The 13,677-nt window shown below is 46.9% G+C and overlaps 1 protein-coding gene across 1 annotated transcript in view; it reads right to left on the bottom strand.

Moving 5' to 3' along the window:
- Positions 1-488: 488 nt before the first annotated feature.
- Positions 489-13,677, bottom strand: part of LOC149325891 (uncharacterized) — a 94,906-nt gene continuing 81,717 nt past the window's right edge. Inside the window, exons 4-7 of the mRNA XM_089564404.1 lie at positions 10,258-10,299; positions 9,340-9,393; positions 1,779-1,911; positions 489-622 (exon numbers count right to left, since the gene is read on the bottom strand). Of these exons, the coding sequence (XP_089420530.1) occupies positions 489-622; positions 1,779-1,911; positions 9,340-9,393; positions 10,258-10,299 (363 nt within the window). The remainder of the gene's footprint in view (positions 623-1,778; positions 1,912-9,339; positions 9,394-10,257; positions 10,300-13,677) is intronic.

Raw genomic sequence — 13,677 nt, 5'->3', positions numbered from 1 at the left:
ATGACGTCACACCACGTGACACGATGACGTCACGACAGTGGAGAAACGGGGGCCCACCTCGCGCCGTCGCTGTGGTTGTGCGCCTCCAAATCACGTGATACATGACGTCACACCACGTGACACGATGACGTCACGACAGTGGAGAAACGGGGGCCCACCTCGCGCCGTCGCTGTGGTTGTGCGCCTCCAGATTACGCGACACGATGATGCTTCGCATTCTCCAGGCTTAACCAAGTTAAGCCTCAGCCATTTTGTAGCTTATAGTGACAAGGCCCTTTTTGAGCGGCTAGATGACCTTAGGATTTTAAAAATTTTAGGTACGTTGGTGATTTTTTCATTGTTTTAGGTGGACCTGCTTTTGCTGTACACAATGTATCGCGTATTTTAGAATCTTGTGATGCGTGCTTGAGGCCCCTAACGTTTTCTCATGAGTTGCGCGCGCAGGATAGAATTGGGTTTTTCGATCCGCGGCTGTGTTTCAACCACGGTCATACTTGCTGGATGTATGAGCCAAGAGCCAACAAGCCTTCTTTGACATACAGCTCTGCTGATTCAACGTCGCTAAAGAGAAGCATTGTTATTGCCTTCTTGTCGAGGGCTCTCCGCACGTCATGCGAACATGCTGTGAAAGAAAGTGTAACAAAGCAGGTAGAACTTTTGGGGGCGGCGTGTTATCCCAAACACGACATTGTCTCCGTTGCCGAAGGCCTGCATCGCCGAAGAAAAGTTGTGTGACACATTAACGATGGACTGAGAACGGAGGAAAGAAGGAAAATAGAAGAAAAAGAAAGAAAGAAAAGGTAGTCATGGTTGCCTACCACCATGAGGTCTCGCTCAATCTATAGAAAGTAGGGCAACGTTCTGGACTAAAAGCAGTTATCACGGCACTTAAAAAGCTTTTCAGAGCGGTCAAGAAGACCTTCCAGACCCGAACGCGGAAACCTTAGTGCAGAATTAAGCACAGGAATGCCTACGTGCTTTGGAGGAAGGGAGTGGTGTACGAAATTTCACTTTCATGTGGTCGGCACTACATAGGGCAAACGGACAGGTGTTTGAACGGGCGCCTCCTAGAGCCCAACAATAAAGTCGGAAACATCACCACAGACAGCCATCTGGCGGCCCGTTGCAAAAAATGTGAGGCAGTACCACCTTGCCATCCCCTGTTCGATAAGATCGTCATTTTGTATCGGCACCATAAGGACTTGACTAGACAAATCAAGGAAGTGTGTGAGATAGCACAGGCATGTGATCCAGCGTCAGCAGGCTGTCTGAGGCATTATGAAGGAAAGAGCTCGATGTCATGGCATGACGGCATGTGGCATGTTGGTTTTTCATCTTTCTATCGGCTATATCAGTTGCGTAGATATGCTCCGGATCTGCCATAAATCCGCTGCGTTGAGAGTTAGCGCTTGTCGCGTCTCGTCTTTGTCTGCGTTCTTCCCGCGCTTTGATTACTGTGTTACTGTCTTACGGGTTTTGTCGGGCTCCCGGTTTCACCGCGAATGCCTTTTGGGGTTGCCTTTGGGGGCAACCCCAAAGGGCATGGGGTTCCCTGTGCCCAAACTTTGGGGTTGCCTGTGCCCAAACCTAAAATAGGTGCGAGTGTGCTTCCGGCGTAGTGCAGGCTGAAAAAGCCGCGTACATGACCCAACTAGCCCTCGGAAACTGCACCTTTGACTGGGGGTGACCACCTTTTTAAAAACCAAAGAGGAATCGCTTGCGGGCAAAAGTTCTAAATCTATCATGCGCGCTAAAACACATTTATAGCCCTTGTTTACCACACGGTTGGCCTTGCGCTTTGAGCACTTGCTTCGCAAGCAGGTGGTGCGGGGCTGATAGTGCTGCCGGGTACTCACAGGGGATGGAAAGGGTGAAAGTTTTCTCCCTAGCCTTGTTCTTGTCTTTGTAGTGCTGAAATGTTTGGGAAAAGGGTCCAGGACAGGGTGGAGATTAAAATACAGCTTTTTCTCAGATGAGCAGCCTAATCCAGCTGTAAACCGTATTTTCTGCCAATATCAGGCAGACGCTACGGTTTATTGTGTAGCCATGTTATTTTCTGCCGTCAGTGTGTGCCACGTGGTATATCATAGAAATCTTAGGGACTGGAAGTCCAGCTGCCAACTTGTGTGCTTTATCCGACCAGCTTGCGAACGTAGGCACGAAGAAGACTTGCGACTTGAAAGCTTGGTACTCCTTCCATGGAGCAGTCCTGAGTAGGAAGAAAGAAAAAAAAATGCTATGGACGACCGAAACCTAACATTCACAATGTAGTTGTAGAATGCACGAACATCAACAAACGAGTAAAATTGCCAAACAAGCTTTCTTAAAGCAATAACGCCCGAAATGCTGGCTCACTGTAACTGCGAAAATTCTCCATGTAGCCTCAATGATGAATCTATTAGTCTTGAGCGGGTCTTCTCAACCCATTGAGCTGGTGGTACGGGATGACAGACGAGCAAAAATAGCGCTTTCCGGCATTCCTTGAAACATAGGCAGAAGAGTAGTATAAAAATTCTGTCATGATTTGCCTCCATCGGAGAACAAATTTCCGGCTATTGAGTTTTGAACATGAAATCCCTTTACCTTCCATTCTCGACTAAGTCGAACATCTTCCCGAAACTGAGGGAAAGAGATGGCCGCAGCGCATGGACACCAATGTTACGAAGTGTTATAAATGAGTTGTGAAGCCCTGCCGATGCAAACCAAGCAGCTTCGTTTCCCGACGCCTGAGACAATGCCGCCAGCACCTCAGTTCAATCTGTGTGTGATGGTGCAACAGCGCAACGCATGGGGGTAAGATAAAAGGCAATATAGGGCAGCTATGATTGTGAACTCAATGACTGAATACACTTAAACCAATAGTAAGCTGGACTAGTCGGTACGGATGCATGATAGCAGAAACAACAGCGCGCAAGAGAAGAACCGGCAAGAAGCGAGACGCAAAGCGCTTTGTGTTACTTATTCCCCCTTCATCCTGTGTGGTGCGCTTTAGTTTCTTCAACAGCTGTATGAGCACAACAAAGGGAAGACATAATGCCGCGTCTGCAGCAACAGCCACTTGGTGGTGGTGGTGAAAACATTTATTGGGAATGGATAGGTGGTATGCTTGGATCAGCCCTTAAGGGACCGATCCTTACAAGCACTAGGTGGAGGCCCTACTTTCGGACCCCACTGGCGGTGGCCGCCGCCCGGGCGTGCCCGACTAAGACTTGTTGGGCCTGTAAGTCGTGGCAGCAGAGCAGGATCGCTTCCCAGTCCTCCTGGGTTGGCGTTGGGGAACAGCTGGGTTGGAGGTGCAAGCCCACACCATGTGATAGGTGTCCGAAGACACCGCTCTACAGTGCGGGGGCTGCCGTTAAAGGAGGGGTTAAGATGTTTTAATGCTGCCTAGGACAGCATGTATTGGTGAGAATGCGGTGAACGAGCCGCTCATCCGCCTTCTTGAGGCCTTACAAGGGTAACGGTAAAGGCAACGACTATCTTAATAGTAGGCTCTAATATCTTTGAAGGTACCGACCGGATCAAAATCGGTTTCCTGATAGCGTGGCGAGGAGAAAAGAGCACAGTAAGAGAGAGCGTGCGGGTGGCTGCGTCTGCTGCCTCGTTTCCTGCCAACCGCTGATCAGCAGGGGGTCATATACGGTAAGGGTGTGCAATTTTGGTAGATTCAACAGGCTAAGAACGGAGTGCTGCCTTGTTCGACTGGTGTACCCGAGGCTCGTGTACGAGGCTGATGGCTTCGGTGAAGAAACAAGTTCCGCTCCGGGCGCCCCTTGATGCTTTTGCCGCTTCTCAATGCTTCTCGTTGTGGGCGTTCGTCTGCCGTATAGTCCTCGAGTCCCCAACCCGAACTTCTGCACGACAGTACGAATAGAGCCGAAAATGAGAATCTCTACGTTCGAAAAGAAGTCAAGGACAAGGAGACGGGGCCCACACAGGTCTTTACCATTTAGTCATTCTGTGCTGGCTGCTCCTGACAGACGTTAAGATTGGGTCAGTGTCGTGACTGACTGTGTCATGTTTCCGTCCACGCGATAAGTGTTTATTTTTACCTCTCTGTGTTATTCCTCTTGTTTTTCCTAGCGTTCCGTTATATGCGCAGGCTTATGAAAAAATGATTCAGCAACAGCTAGCGGTCTTTTATCTTGACTTTTTCTCTGTCTGTTGTGTTTTCCCTTTTGCAACGATAAGATGTTACTGGTAACTCGTTAAACCTTCAACTATCTTTTCGCTTGTTTCTATGAAAAACATATCCACGTGAGAGTGCGCGTAACGCACGGAATCCCTGTTAGTATATTTATTGAGCTGAGAACAGGCAGTTCACCCCTATGAACTGGCATAGAAGCGGGTTTCATAACTGTCATTGTATTCGTTGCGCTTCATTGTTTCGTTCCCAACTTGAAATTGTTAGTAGTGCTCGAAAAAGGATACACGGGCACAGCTGTGTCGATGGTGTCAGCTTTATGCTGCCACGCTTGGAGGTGATAAGGTAGATCGCTCAGATGAGACCAAAAAGGAATCTGCGAACGCGGCTCACGCTAAGCAGGGGAAGAAGCAAGGGACGCTGGCGAACTGCAGGTAAGACGGTGCCCTTGTTAGATCTGTGGTGGCCTTCAGCTCTCACACTTTTGTGTCTCGCTTATAGTCCAGCTGCCCAGCTATAGATTACTAAACATGACCGGTGTCTTCAAGGCGCTACCGTGGAGATTTTCATTTTAAGCTTTATTCGTATAGTCATGCACTAGTTAGGGTTGGGCACTCGAGGCCTATACGGCAGACGAACGCCAACAACGAGAAGCTGCGACAAGCCTCACAAGCATCGAGGGGCGCTCTGAGCGGAACTTCTTTCTTCACCAAAGCCACCAGTTTGGCGTACGAGCTTCGTGTCCTCAAGTCGAACAAGGCAGCACTCCCTTCCTAGCCTATCGAATCTACCAAAATTGCATACACAACGTTACCTTATATGGGTCCCTGCACACCAGGTTGTGAAGATTGTGTTCGTGTGATTAGGTAGTGCTGGACATAGCCCACGTTTAAGAGGGTTTCAATGTTGTGAGAAGTTTTGAACAACAACTATGATTCCTGCGTTAGTACTAAGAGTGCGGATACGCTCTAAAAAAGGGATACTCTTCCCAATTGTTTCGCCTCTGCAGTCTCTGCTAGGCACAGCGCCAAACTGCAAGGGCCGTTCTCGTAGATATCACCGTAGAGGAATTGACATGCTTCCGCACTACAATAAATGATGTTACACAAGCGGGCTATCCCCGATACCACGCTGCTTCATTTTAAACACGTTTCCTGTTGATGGCATCTATAGACGGTACTCCGAGATAGCTTTTTTCGTATGGTTTTCGCGTGACTTCCTGTCGTCAATTTCGCAGCAGCGGTCGCACCTGAAGGTACAACATGAAAAGCTTGTTTGATGCGTTCGCAGATTTCGCCGCCGCAGTTCAAAGCGTGGTCGTCGAGCTTACAAGCCTGTGCACTCGGTGTCATAACTCGAGTAGCTCGTCTATGCAGCCGATCTCAGCATTGCCCTTGAAAAATCGGTGTGACCTACCAGCAGGCGCTGCAGGCTGGATACTTCGACTATACAAAAGTTACGGCGTAAACTGTAGAGCTTCATTTTTAGTGGCAGCTGCAGCAGAATGAGCCATGCCATAAGCGACTGCTAGCTCCGAAAGTTGGCCAACAGTGCTACACTTCAGAGACTACTGGACACCTTCTTTGCGAACGTCCGAACTACACTGATGAAAGCAGAATGTTCAAAGGGACCGTAGACAACTGGACTCTCTCCCTCTCTCTGAAGAAACCTTTGTAGGCGCCAGGGCGAAACGTGCTGATTGGTGGTGTGTGATGAAAGCCATGTTCAAGTTATGTGAAACCGGCCTGGATACCCATCTGTGGCCGCCTGTGTACTACCTACATTGTCTACACAGTTTACACGGTTTACTAATTTATTGTCTGACATGCGTGAGAGAGCACATTTTGTGTTTTCATGGAGCTCCTACTCCAGTATATATTAATGGCATGCGTCGGTGTGTGTGTTCAAGACATGAATTTCACATGCTTCTACTGACCATGATGCGAGTGCCAGCCAATATGTGTGTCTGTGTGTGTGTGGACATCACCCATGAAACTCATTGTATTATGCCATCATCAACCTTCATTCGCACTTTCCTTCCTTGCTCTCGCTCTCTCGGAAGTTGGAGCTAACCCTTTTTGATTTCATTGCAATAAGTACAGCTGCGGCTGCTGCGCTGAGTTGTTTCCCGTATTCTGTCGTCAGTGCCTGTTACATTCATTACGCAGTTGTTGGGTGTTACATAAAATGCCGAGCAATTCTGGGCTAGCTAAGATTTGATAACCTTAAGGCCGATTCTGGTGGCAGACTGGATATTTTTTCTGCGAAGCTTGCTGAAAGATTTCAGGCGAAATACAAACATACCAAGGATACATTCAGGCGATGAAAGCGGAAATTTCTTTCTGGCTGAAAAGATAAATAAGCTCATTTCTTCTAGACAATAAATCCGGGCCGAGCAGAGCAACCTGGTCGCTGCAATACAGGCTTAGAAACTGAATACTGCGTTGTGTTAAGGGAATCAGCCGAGCTAGAGCAGTATTCAGAAAAACGTGGAGGTTGAAGGTCTTCCCTGCAACCTGGTCTTCCCTGCACCGCCGTATAATGAAGGCAAATGGAGCGAAATTGATTGTCTCCTCATTGAATCCAACATCAGCATCATTCACCGAGTGCCAATAGCACACAATAGCCTGCTTCTGCACAAAGACCAAAAAAAAAGAATTCATGAGCAAGGCGCGGAACGCGCGACTTAACAGAAGGTGATCTTGGCTTCCATGGTACAAACCCTGCTTCAGTGTTTGTCGATGACCATCTTAAAGCAGAAAACAAAATCTCCTCCAGCTTTGAAACTCGAGAAGGAAAGTGAGTGCAAATTTTTGGGCCGATAACTGCCGAATCTATACGGACACCCGAAATAAACGCTTACTGCACTGCCCCAAGTCGATTTGATTGCTTACCCGCGTGACCGGAATGATGGTATACAGCTGGTCTCAAATTATTCGCGACTGCTAACATCAAATCTTACTTCTACCCTGATCACCTTAATCGGTTGGTTAGTCGTTCGTTCTTGTCCGGTATATATTTCAATTGTAGAAGTTTGGAAAACCACTATAATAACATATACGCACGATGATCTTCCATTAATGATCCCTTTTCGCTCATTGGCATGAAGGAAACGAGCTAATCCACAGAAGCCATAAACACTGTGAGCTCCTGCAGTTTATGTTAAGAATAATGTTATCGCCTATGTAATCTACACTACGGTGCCGCTTTTTTCATGACGTCATTTATGAACTACACGGAAAGTTCTATTGTTGATATTCATGTTTTGCACTGCGAATCTCTGTGAAGTAAATTAGCCACAACTTCTCGCTGGTAAAATGAGGTTTGCTCTGGGATTCATTAATCGGTTTCGATCTTCAACAATTAGGGATTTTCGCACCACTTGACGTACTCGTAAATGCGTGGTCATCAGAGAATAAAATTGTAGTCATAAACGCGGACATTGTTTTTATTATTTAGAGAAGGACACGGCTAAAGTCAATATTCCAACTACTTCATAGGTTTCCGATATCAAGATCTCATTAAGCAACCAACTAGATTTGTGCCCGATGGGTCGAGTACGCTCATTCACCACAGCTTTTCGAACTTAACGTATTTCGAAGAAAGCGGGTCCTGGAGATCAATAGAATGTACTATCACCAGGGTTTTTTCGCGTCGAATCCAGCTTACTCATTGCTAAAACCTACTTAATAGGCATAAGTAATTAATAGTGATTAATTTAATTCTGACTTTTCGAATCTTCGCTGTGTGCCCGATGGGCCGAGTACGCTCATTCATCACAGCTTTTCGAACTTTACGTATTTCGAAGAAAGCGGGTCCTCGAGATCAATAGAATGGACTATTACCCGGGTTTCTTCGCGTCAAATCCAGTTTACTCATTGCTAAAACCTACTTAATAGGCATAAGTAATTAATAGTGATCAATTTAGTTTTGACTTCTCGAATCTTCGCTGACCGTATTTGAAATCAGTAACAAAGCGCCTAACTTCAGCTGGAGGAGGTATACTGCTTCTCGAAGAAAACGTTTGGAAAAACGAAAGCTGCAGGCGAGATGGGAACCGAACTGGTGAACTTTCCTGCGTTAGAAGGGTGCACTACGTATTTACTACAGCTAGAAAAAGCGTTTTTCCTTTTGAACACATATGCGTCATGTTGATTCTCATTGCGCATTCCAACGTACATTCTGCGAACTACAGTGGCACACTTGGCCAGTATTTAATAATCGCTGCCACGGTAGAGTTTGCGCATCTCAGTAAATGCCTGAACAATACAGGCAACAGCTGCATAACGCAGAAAGTCTTCCCTCGGACACCATTTCGTGTCAACGGTGAGCTGCAGGCTCGCCTGTTGTGCACGGAGATAACTGGCATCCTGTTGCTAATTATTTTTATTAAAAATACTGTGTAGCCTGACCTGTGTCCACATCTAGCATTAACAACGTAGCAGCGCTGCAATATGAACTATTTTGTGATGGTTCGTGAAGAATCGCGGATCTTTACGAAGTTCTGTCAGAAGCATTGCCCTTGAACCTAGGTGTATATCATTTGTGCAAAGAGTGTTTCCTCAGAAGATTTCTGTTTTGAAAGAAATGAACCAGACGGTTTTCTTGGGACACCCGACCGGCGTGTAATGTTTCCACTCCGCCGTAGCGCAATAAATGCTTCGAAAAACCTGTGACAAGACAATGTCTTCGAAATACTCGTACTCATGTATGCAAGTGCCTGCCTTTGCAGAAAAGCCCTTTGTGTGAACCCTTGCTCAGGTGTTTAATTCCTTTTCCAGACACTAAAGACTAACCTCTTCATTAAAGTGCAAGGAAATCAATGCTGGATGTTTCTTTTTTTTCATGAGGTGCATGTTAGAGGTGACGGTCAAGCTCAGCTTCATAACACAAGGGATGATGTTCAACATCCTCCGACTCTTTGTTGTAACAAAAAGAGAGCACAGGCAGTCAGTTCGACTGGTTACCGACGGAAGCGTTTTCTACCTTACGAAGTCTGAGGCGAATTAACAGCTGCTAGACAGAGTACAGTAGCCGGTATACTCTGATAGAGTACAATTTCTTAGAGCGCACATGCGTGCGTAAACCTAATCCTTTGACAGTTTGGACCCATAGGAGGCTCTATTGCAGGGTGGATGCGAGGGGAGGGTTCCATCCCGCAAACCCCTTTATGCCGTAAAGATTAAAATACTCACCACTACCCTTTCCAAGCAAGACAATTCTTGCTCCTTGAATATTTTGGTTTCTGCCTAAATTGGAAAGAGCATTAAGTATCAAAGGAAAATACAAGAAATAGATTGTTAGACATCAAGCACAAAACAGTGCAGAGTTGCAAGAGGACTGGCTACAGCTTGACTGCAAAGTTTTTGTAGTTACTTCGCAGCTGATCCATAAGTTTAGTGGCAGGTCCTGAGATCTTAAAGGTGCCGTTGCGCTACATTGTCCATCATTATACCCCCCCCCCCCCCCCCGGAGGATACCTTAAAGCCGCTCACTTCTGTATAGAACAGACAAGCTTCCTTGCAACGACAACCGCCTCCTTTCAAAGTAAGTGCTCTCATCATAAATTAATCTATCTGCAATCGCCGGTCAACAATACAACCAATAATGCGCGTAATACTTGGCCACTATATTTTGACGAACTGCAACTGTCATAAATTTAAATGGTTACAAAATTTCAGGAGTCGAGTCTAATCATTATGTACACGACGAAAAAGTACAAAATACGCCACGAAAACTCCTCGTGTTGTCAACTTTCACTTCCGGTGAATGCAACCTAGTTCATTCGGGAATGCCCAAAAAAGTCTACGCCCATGATGCACAGGCACACACTCCAAGACTACCTAAAAATAAAAACAAGTAGTGCCTAACGTTCTCAGATAGCCAGGTGGCTTGATGAATTTTATTGTTCTAAGATTTCTTGTCAGTCCGGACATACAGTTTTTCTTAGCACTGCGCTATAGCTGGACACAGCTAGCAGTCATATATTTTGTCGTTTCGTTGTATTTAAGAGAGTGAAGTGTTACATGACAAACAGCGAAAGAAGCGCTACACCAAACAAGGTTGATTAGCATTGTACTACAGGAAAATATGAATGCATATTGGCCGCTTACCATCCTCTTTTGTGTCAGTGGCCTGCCGCAATCCACAAGCATCTGCAAGCGTGAAAGTGTACGACCGAGCGCGCCAACCTTTCATACAGAAGTGCAGCTGTGCGCTGCTTATTTATTTATTTATTTATTTATTTATTTATTTATATATTTATTATTTATTGTACCTCAAATGCCCCAGTTGAGGTATTACATGAGGGGTGGGCTTATTACAGGCGTTATGTTATTCTTTCGATGAATGACTTCAAGCGGTCTGGATGAATGTGGCGAACTGCTTCGGCAGGAAGGTGATTCCAGTCCTTTGCTGTCTGAACGAAAAAAGCGTTCAGATGCGCAGTGGTATGTGCTGATGGCGGGTAGACTGCTTTGCCGTGGTTAAGGCGGTGAGAAGCTCGGTGTGCAGGGACGATGACACAGCTTCCAAGTGATGAGTGGTAAAACGTGTGAAAAAGGCATAGTCTGGCTATTTTACGTCGCGAATCCAGGGATGGAAGATTAGATTGCAACTTCATATTAGTGACACTTGAATGATAGGAGTAGTTCGAATGAATGAATCTTGCTGCACGATTTTGAATGGATTCGAGGGCGAGAGAAAGATTTGACTGATGAGGGTCCCAAACTACACATGCGTACTCCAATTTGGGATGGACGAGTGTTATGTAGGTAAGCTGTTTTATAGAAGGAGGTGCTAGACGCAGGTTACGACGTAAAAAACCGAGGACGCGGTTGGCGTCTTTAGTAATGTTAGAAATGTGGGACGCCCAGTTCAGGGAATTAGAAATTGTGACACCAAGGTATTTACAAGATTGAACAGCAGAAATTACGGAGCCAGAGATACGGCAAGGTCAAGGCAGATACGGCAAGGTCAAGGCAGATACGGCAAGGTCTTCGGTATACGGCAGGGTCATTAAAAAAACTTCACTTCCGAGAGCATTTTAGGCATAAACAGAAAACAAGAGGATGAAAGAGTTGAAGAGAACAAAAATGGCACTTCAAAATCAGTCTATTCTCATTTTTAAAAAGCAATCAATCAATACATCAAAGCCATTTTGGCACCTAGATAACGCCACCTCACGAGCGCAACGTTAGGGGATATCTCCTCAGTGGGAAGGATTAATCCGAACTGAAGGAATAATCTCATCATAACCTAAATTATTCAGTGCTGTATATAGTCTGTAGGGTATCCAGGCTTGATTATTTCTCACGTTTATTGCGGTTGCCTTCCTCGAATGTTGCATTTGATTGAATTATTCTAGAGTTCCGTGTTCCAAAAGCATGTCTAAAAAGGCCAGTTTAATTCGCGTGACTGGGCAGACAAGAGCGCGCTGATCGCCGCCGCAAAACTCCGTCATGGTTTCACAGAGATGTGACCCATGGTGCCTCATTCGGCAAAAGCGTAGCGGGACAGTGAAGCTGACAACGGTTCCTGGTCCACGCTCGGGTAGCCAAGTAGTAGCAATGTCGCATGCAATACAGGCGTCATGTTGAGGCGGAGCATTTGTTAAACATCACATTACTGCATACGTAACCATGCGGAAGGAGTTAATTTGGGGAATTTACCTGCATACGTAGGCCTTAAGTGTAAATTGTCCTTGCATTGTTGCGTGCATTGGGTAGACCTTGTGCTAACTAATTTGACAATTGGTGCATGACTACCTCGAAATATTTCACTTTTCTTTTCAAGTTAGGAGGTGACTGTGAAATGCATAAGTGGCATGCTGGTTTGCGTTTGTGTGTGTTAAAAATAATGTATTTCATTAACATGCTTGACTAAATTACTGAAGCATTACCATTAATTACTTAATTACCATCTAGTGCCCTGACCGATATCTGAACATGGGTAGTGTCTTGGCGCTTCACTTGAGCGGATATGTGTCGCTCACGCTTCCGAAATACCGGCTCCCTGTCAAGCAGTTAGTTATTCGCTCGCTAACTTCTAGTTAGGTGGGCGGAAGAGATTAAGAAGTTTGCGGGGATACGGTGGCCGCAACTACAAAGGACAGGGTTAATTGGAGAGACGTGGGAGAGGCCTTTGTCCTGCAGTGGCCATAGTCAGGCTGCTGCTGCTGCTGCTGCTGCTGAACTTCCAGGGAGAGGGGGCTCATCCACGTGTCTCTCCGACTACCTCAGGCGGTACGCTCACTTCATGTGTTCCTCTCCCAGCCTGCGCACGCTGTCATGGCTGCACTTGATTATTTCGCTTGTAATGTTTAACCTGCGAGAATTGCGGATGGTTGCCGCTGCTCCTTCCGTGAATGTGCGATGCGTCCGACTCTGCACCCATCCTCCTGCCTTCGCCTCGCCTCGCCGATCGTGCTCCTGGCTCTAGAACTACGGGCACGCCCACGCGTAAACCCTCACGTGCCGCAAAGCGCCCTTGCACCTCACCAACCAGAGTCTTTTCCGCCCGTCTCTCGCCTAGCAGCCGCGTCCTCACCTTTAGCTAGGCTTCCCTAGACCGTCAGCAACTTCTTTGGCATCGTCGTTCCGTGCTACCTCATGAAGGATTCCGAAGCAGGCGACGGCGGCGGCCCACCTCCTCTCTACGTCCCAGCAGCCGGCTCTGCTGACACTGATTGCGGCGGCATTCCTATTACCTCATCGCCTCCAGGTCTACTCGTAAGACGGAGAGCTGCCCTACGACGGCGCTTCATCTGCCTCCATATCCTGATCATTTTTTTCAATCTCAGAACAATAATCAACCAGACCTCCCCTCAAGTCTGCACGTACGAACTCTTATCTTCATCTGCTCCAGCGCGTCACTGTGCATGTGTGCGCCCACTCGTGTTCTTATCGTGAAGAAGCAACCTCACCTAAGGCTGTACTACCCTCCACAAACCCGGATTACTTCACGGCCCCCCGTCCCCAGCTGCCGCGAGTTGCGATTTGCATAATGCGCACTGTTGCGTCGTCCAGCGACTTCTCCTTTCCCCATCCCCTCCCAAATCTCCCTCCCCCAGCCTGGGCTCTCAGTAGCGATGCCAACAAAGGAGCAGCAGAATATAGAGCTTTCCCCATCAATACCAAGCCACGCCAGTCAGTCAGTCAGTGAGCAGCTGCGTTAGGCTGAAAGTCTCTGCTAATGTGCAAATGTCTTTCAACTCTTAATATCGAGACAGCGTGCAAGTTTCCCTTTAGCGCTCTTGCAGACATCTTGCAGACGGGCGCCTACTGTGTTCTCGTCACGAGCGTTTTTATTCCAGATGTTGATCATGAGCAAGAGACATCATGGGGACGCACCTGTTGCAGCCACGCACAGAGAGAATTAGTGGCATCCCGACTTCCTGTGGGTGACGAACTCATGAGCGCTTACTTTCTTGCATGTTGACTCGACAGCTTACAATGCACACCCTGTTTCCAGCTCTTTCTCTACTCTCCGCAAATGCTTAGACCGTCGCTCTCTCTGTCATAGTCTGCTCTTTT

Source organism: Amblyomma mixtum, chromosome 10 (assembly GCF_055824585.1).
Source record: "Amblyomma mixtum isolate Tamu chromosome 10, ASM5582458v1, whole genome shotgun sequence".
Classification (NCBI taxonomy): Eukaryota; Metazoa; Arthropoda; class Arachnida; order Ixodida; family Ixodidae; genus Amblyomma; species Amblyomma mixtum.
The sequence above is the reverse complement of the archived record's forward strand: the minus strand, read 5'-3'. Positions and strand labels throughout refer to the sequence as shown.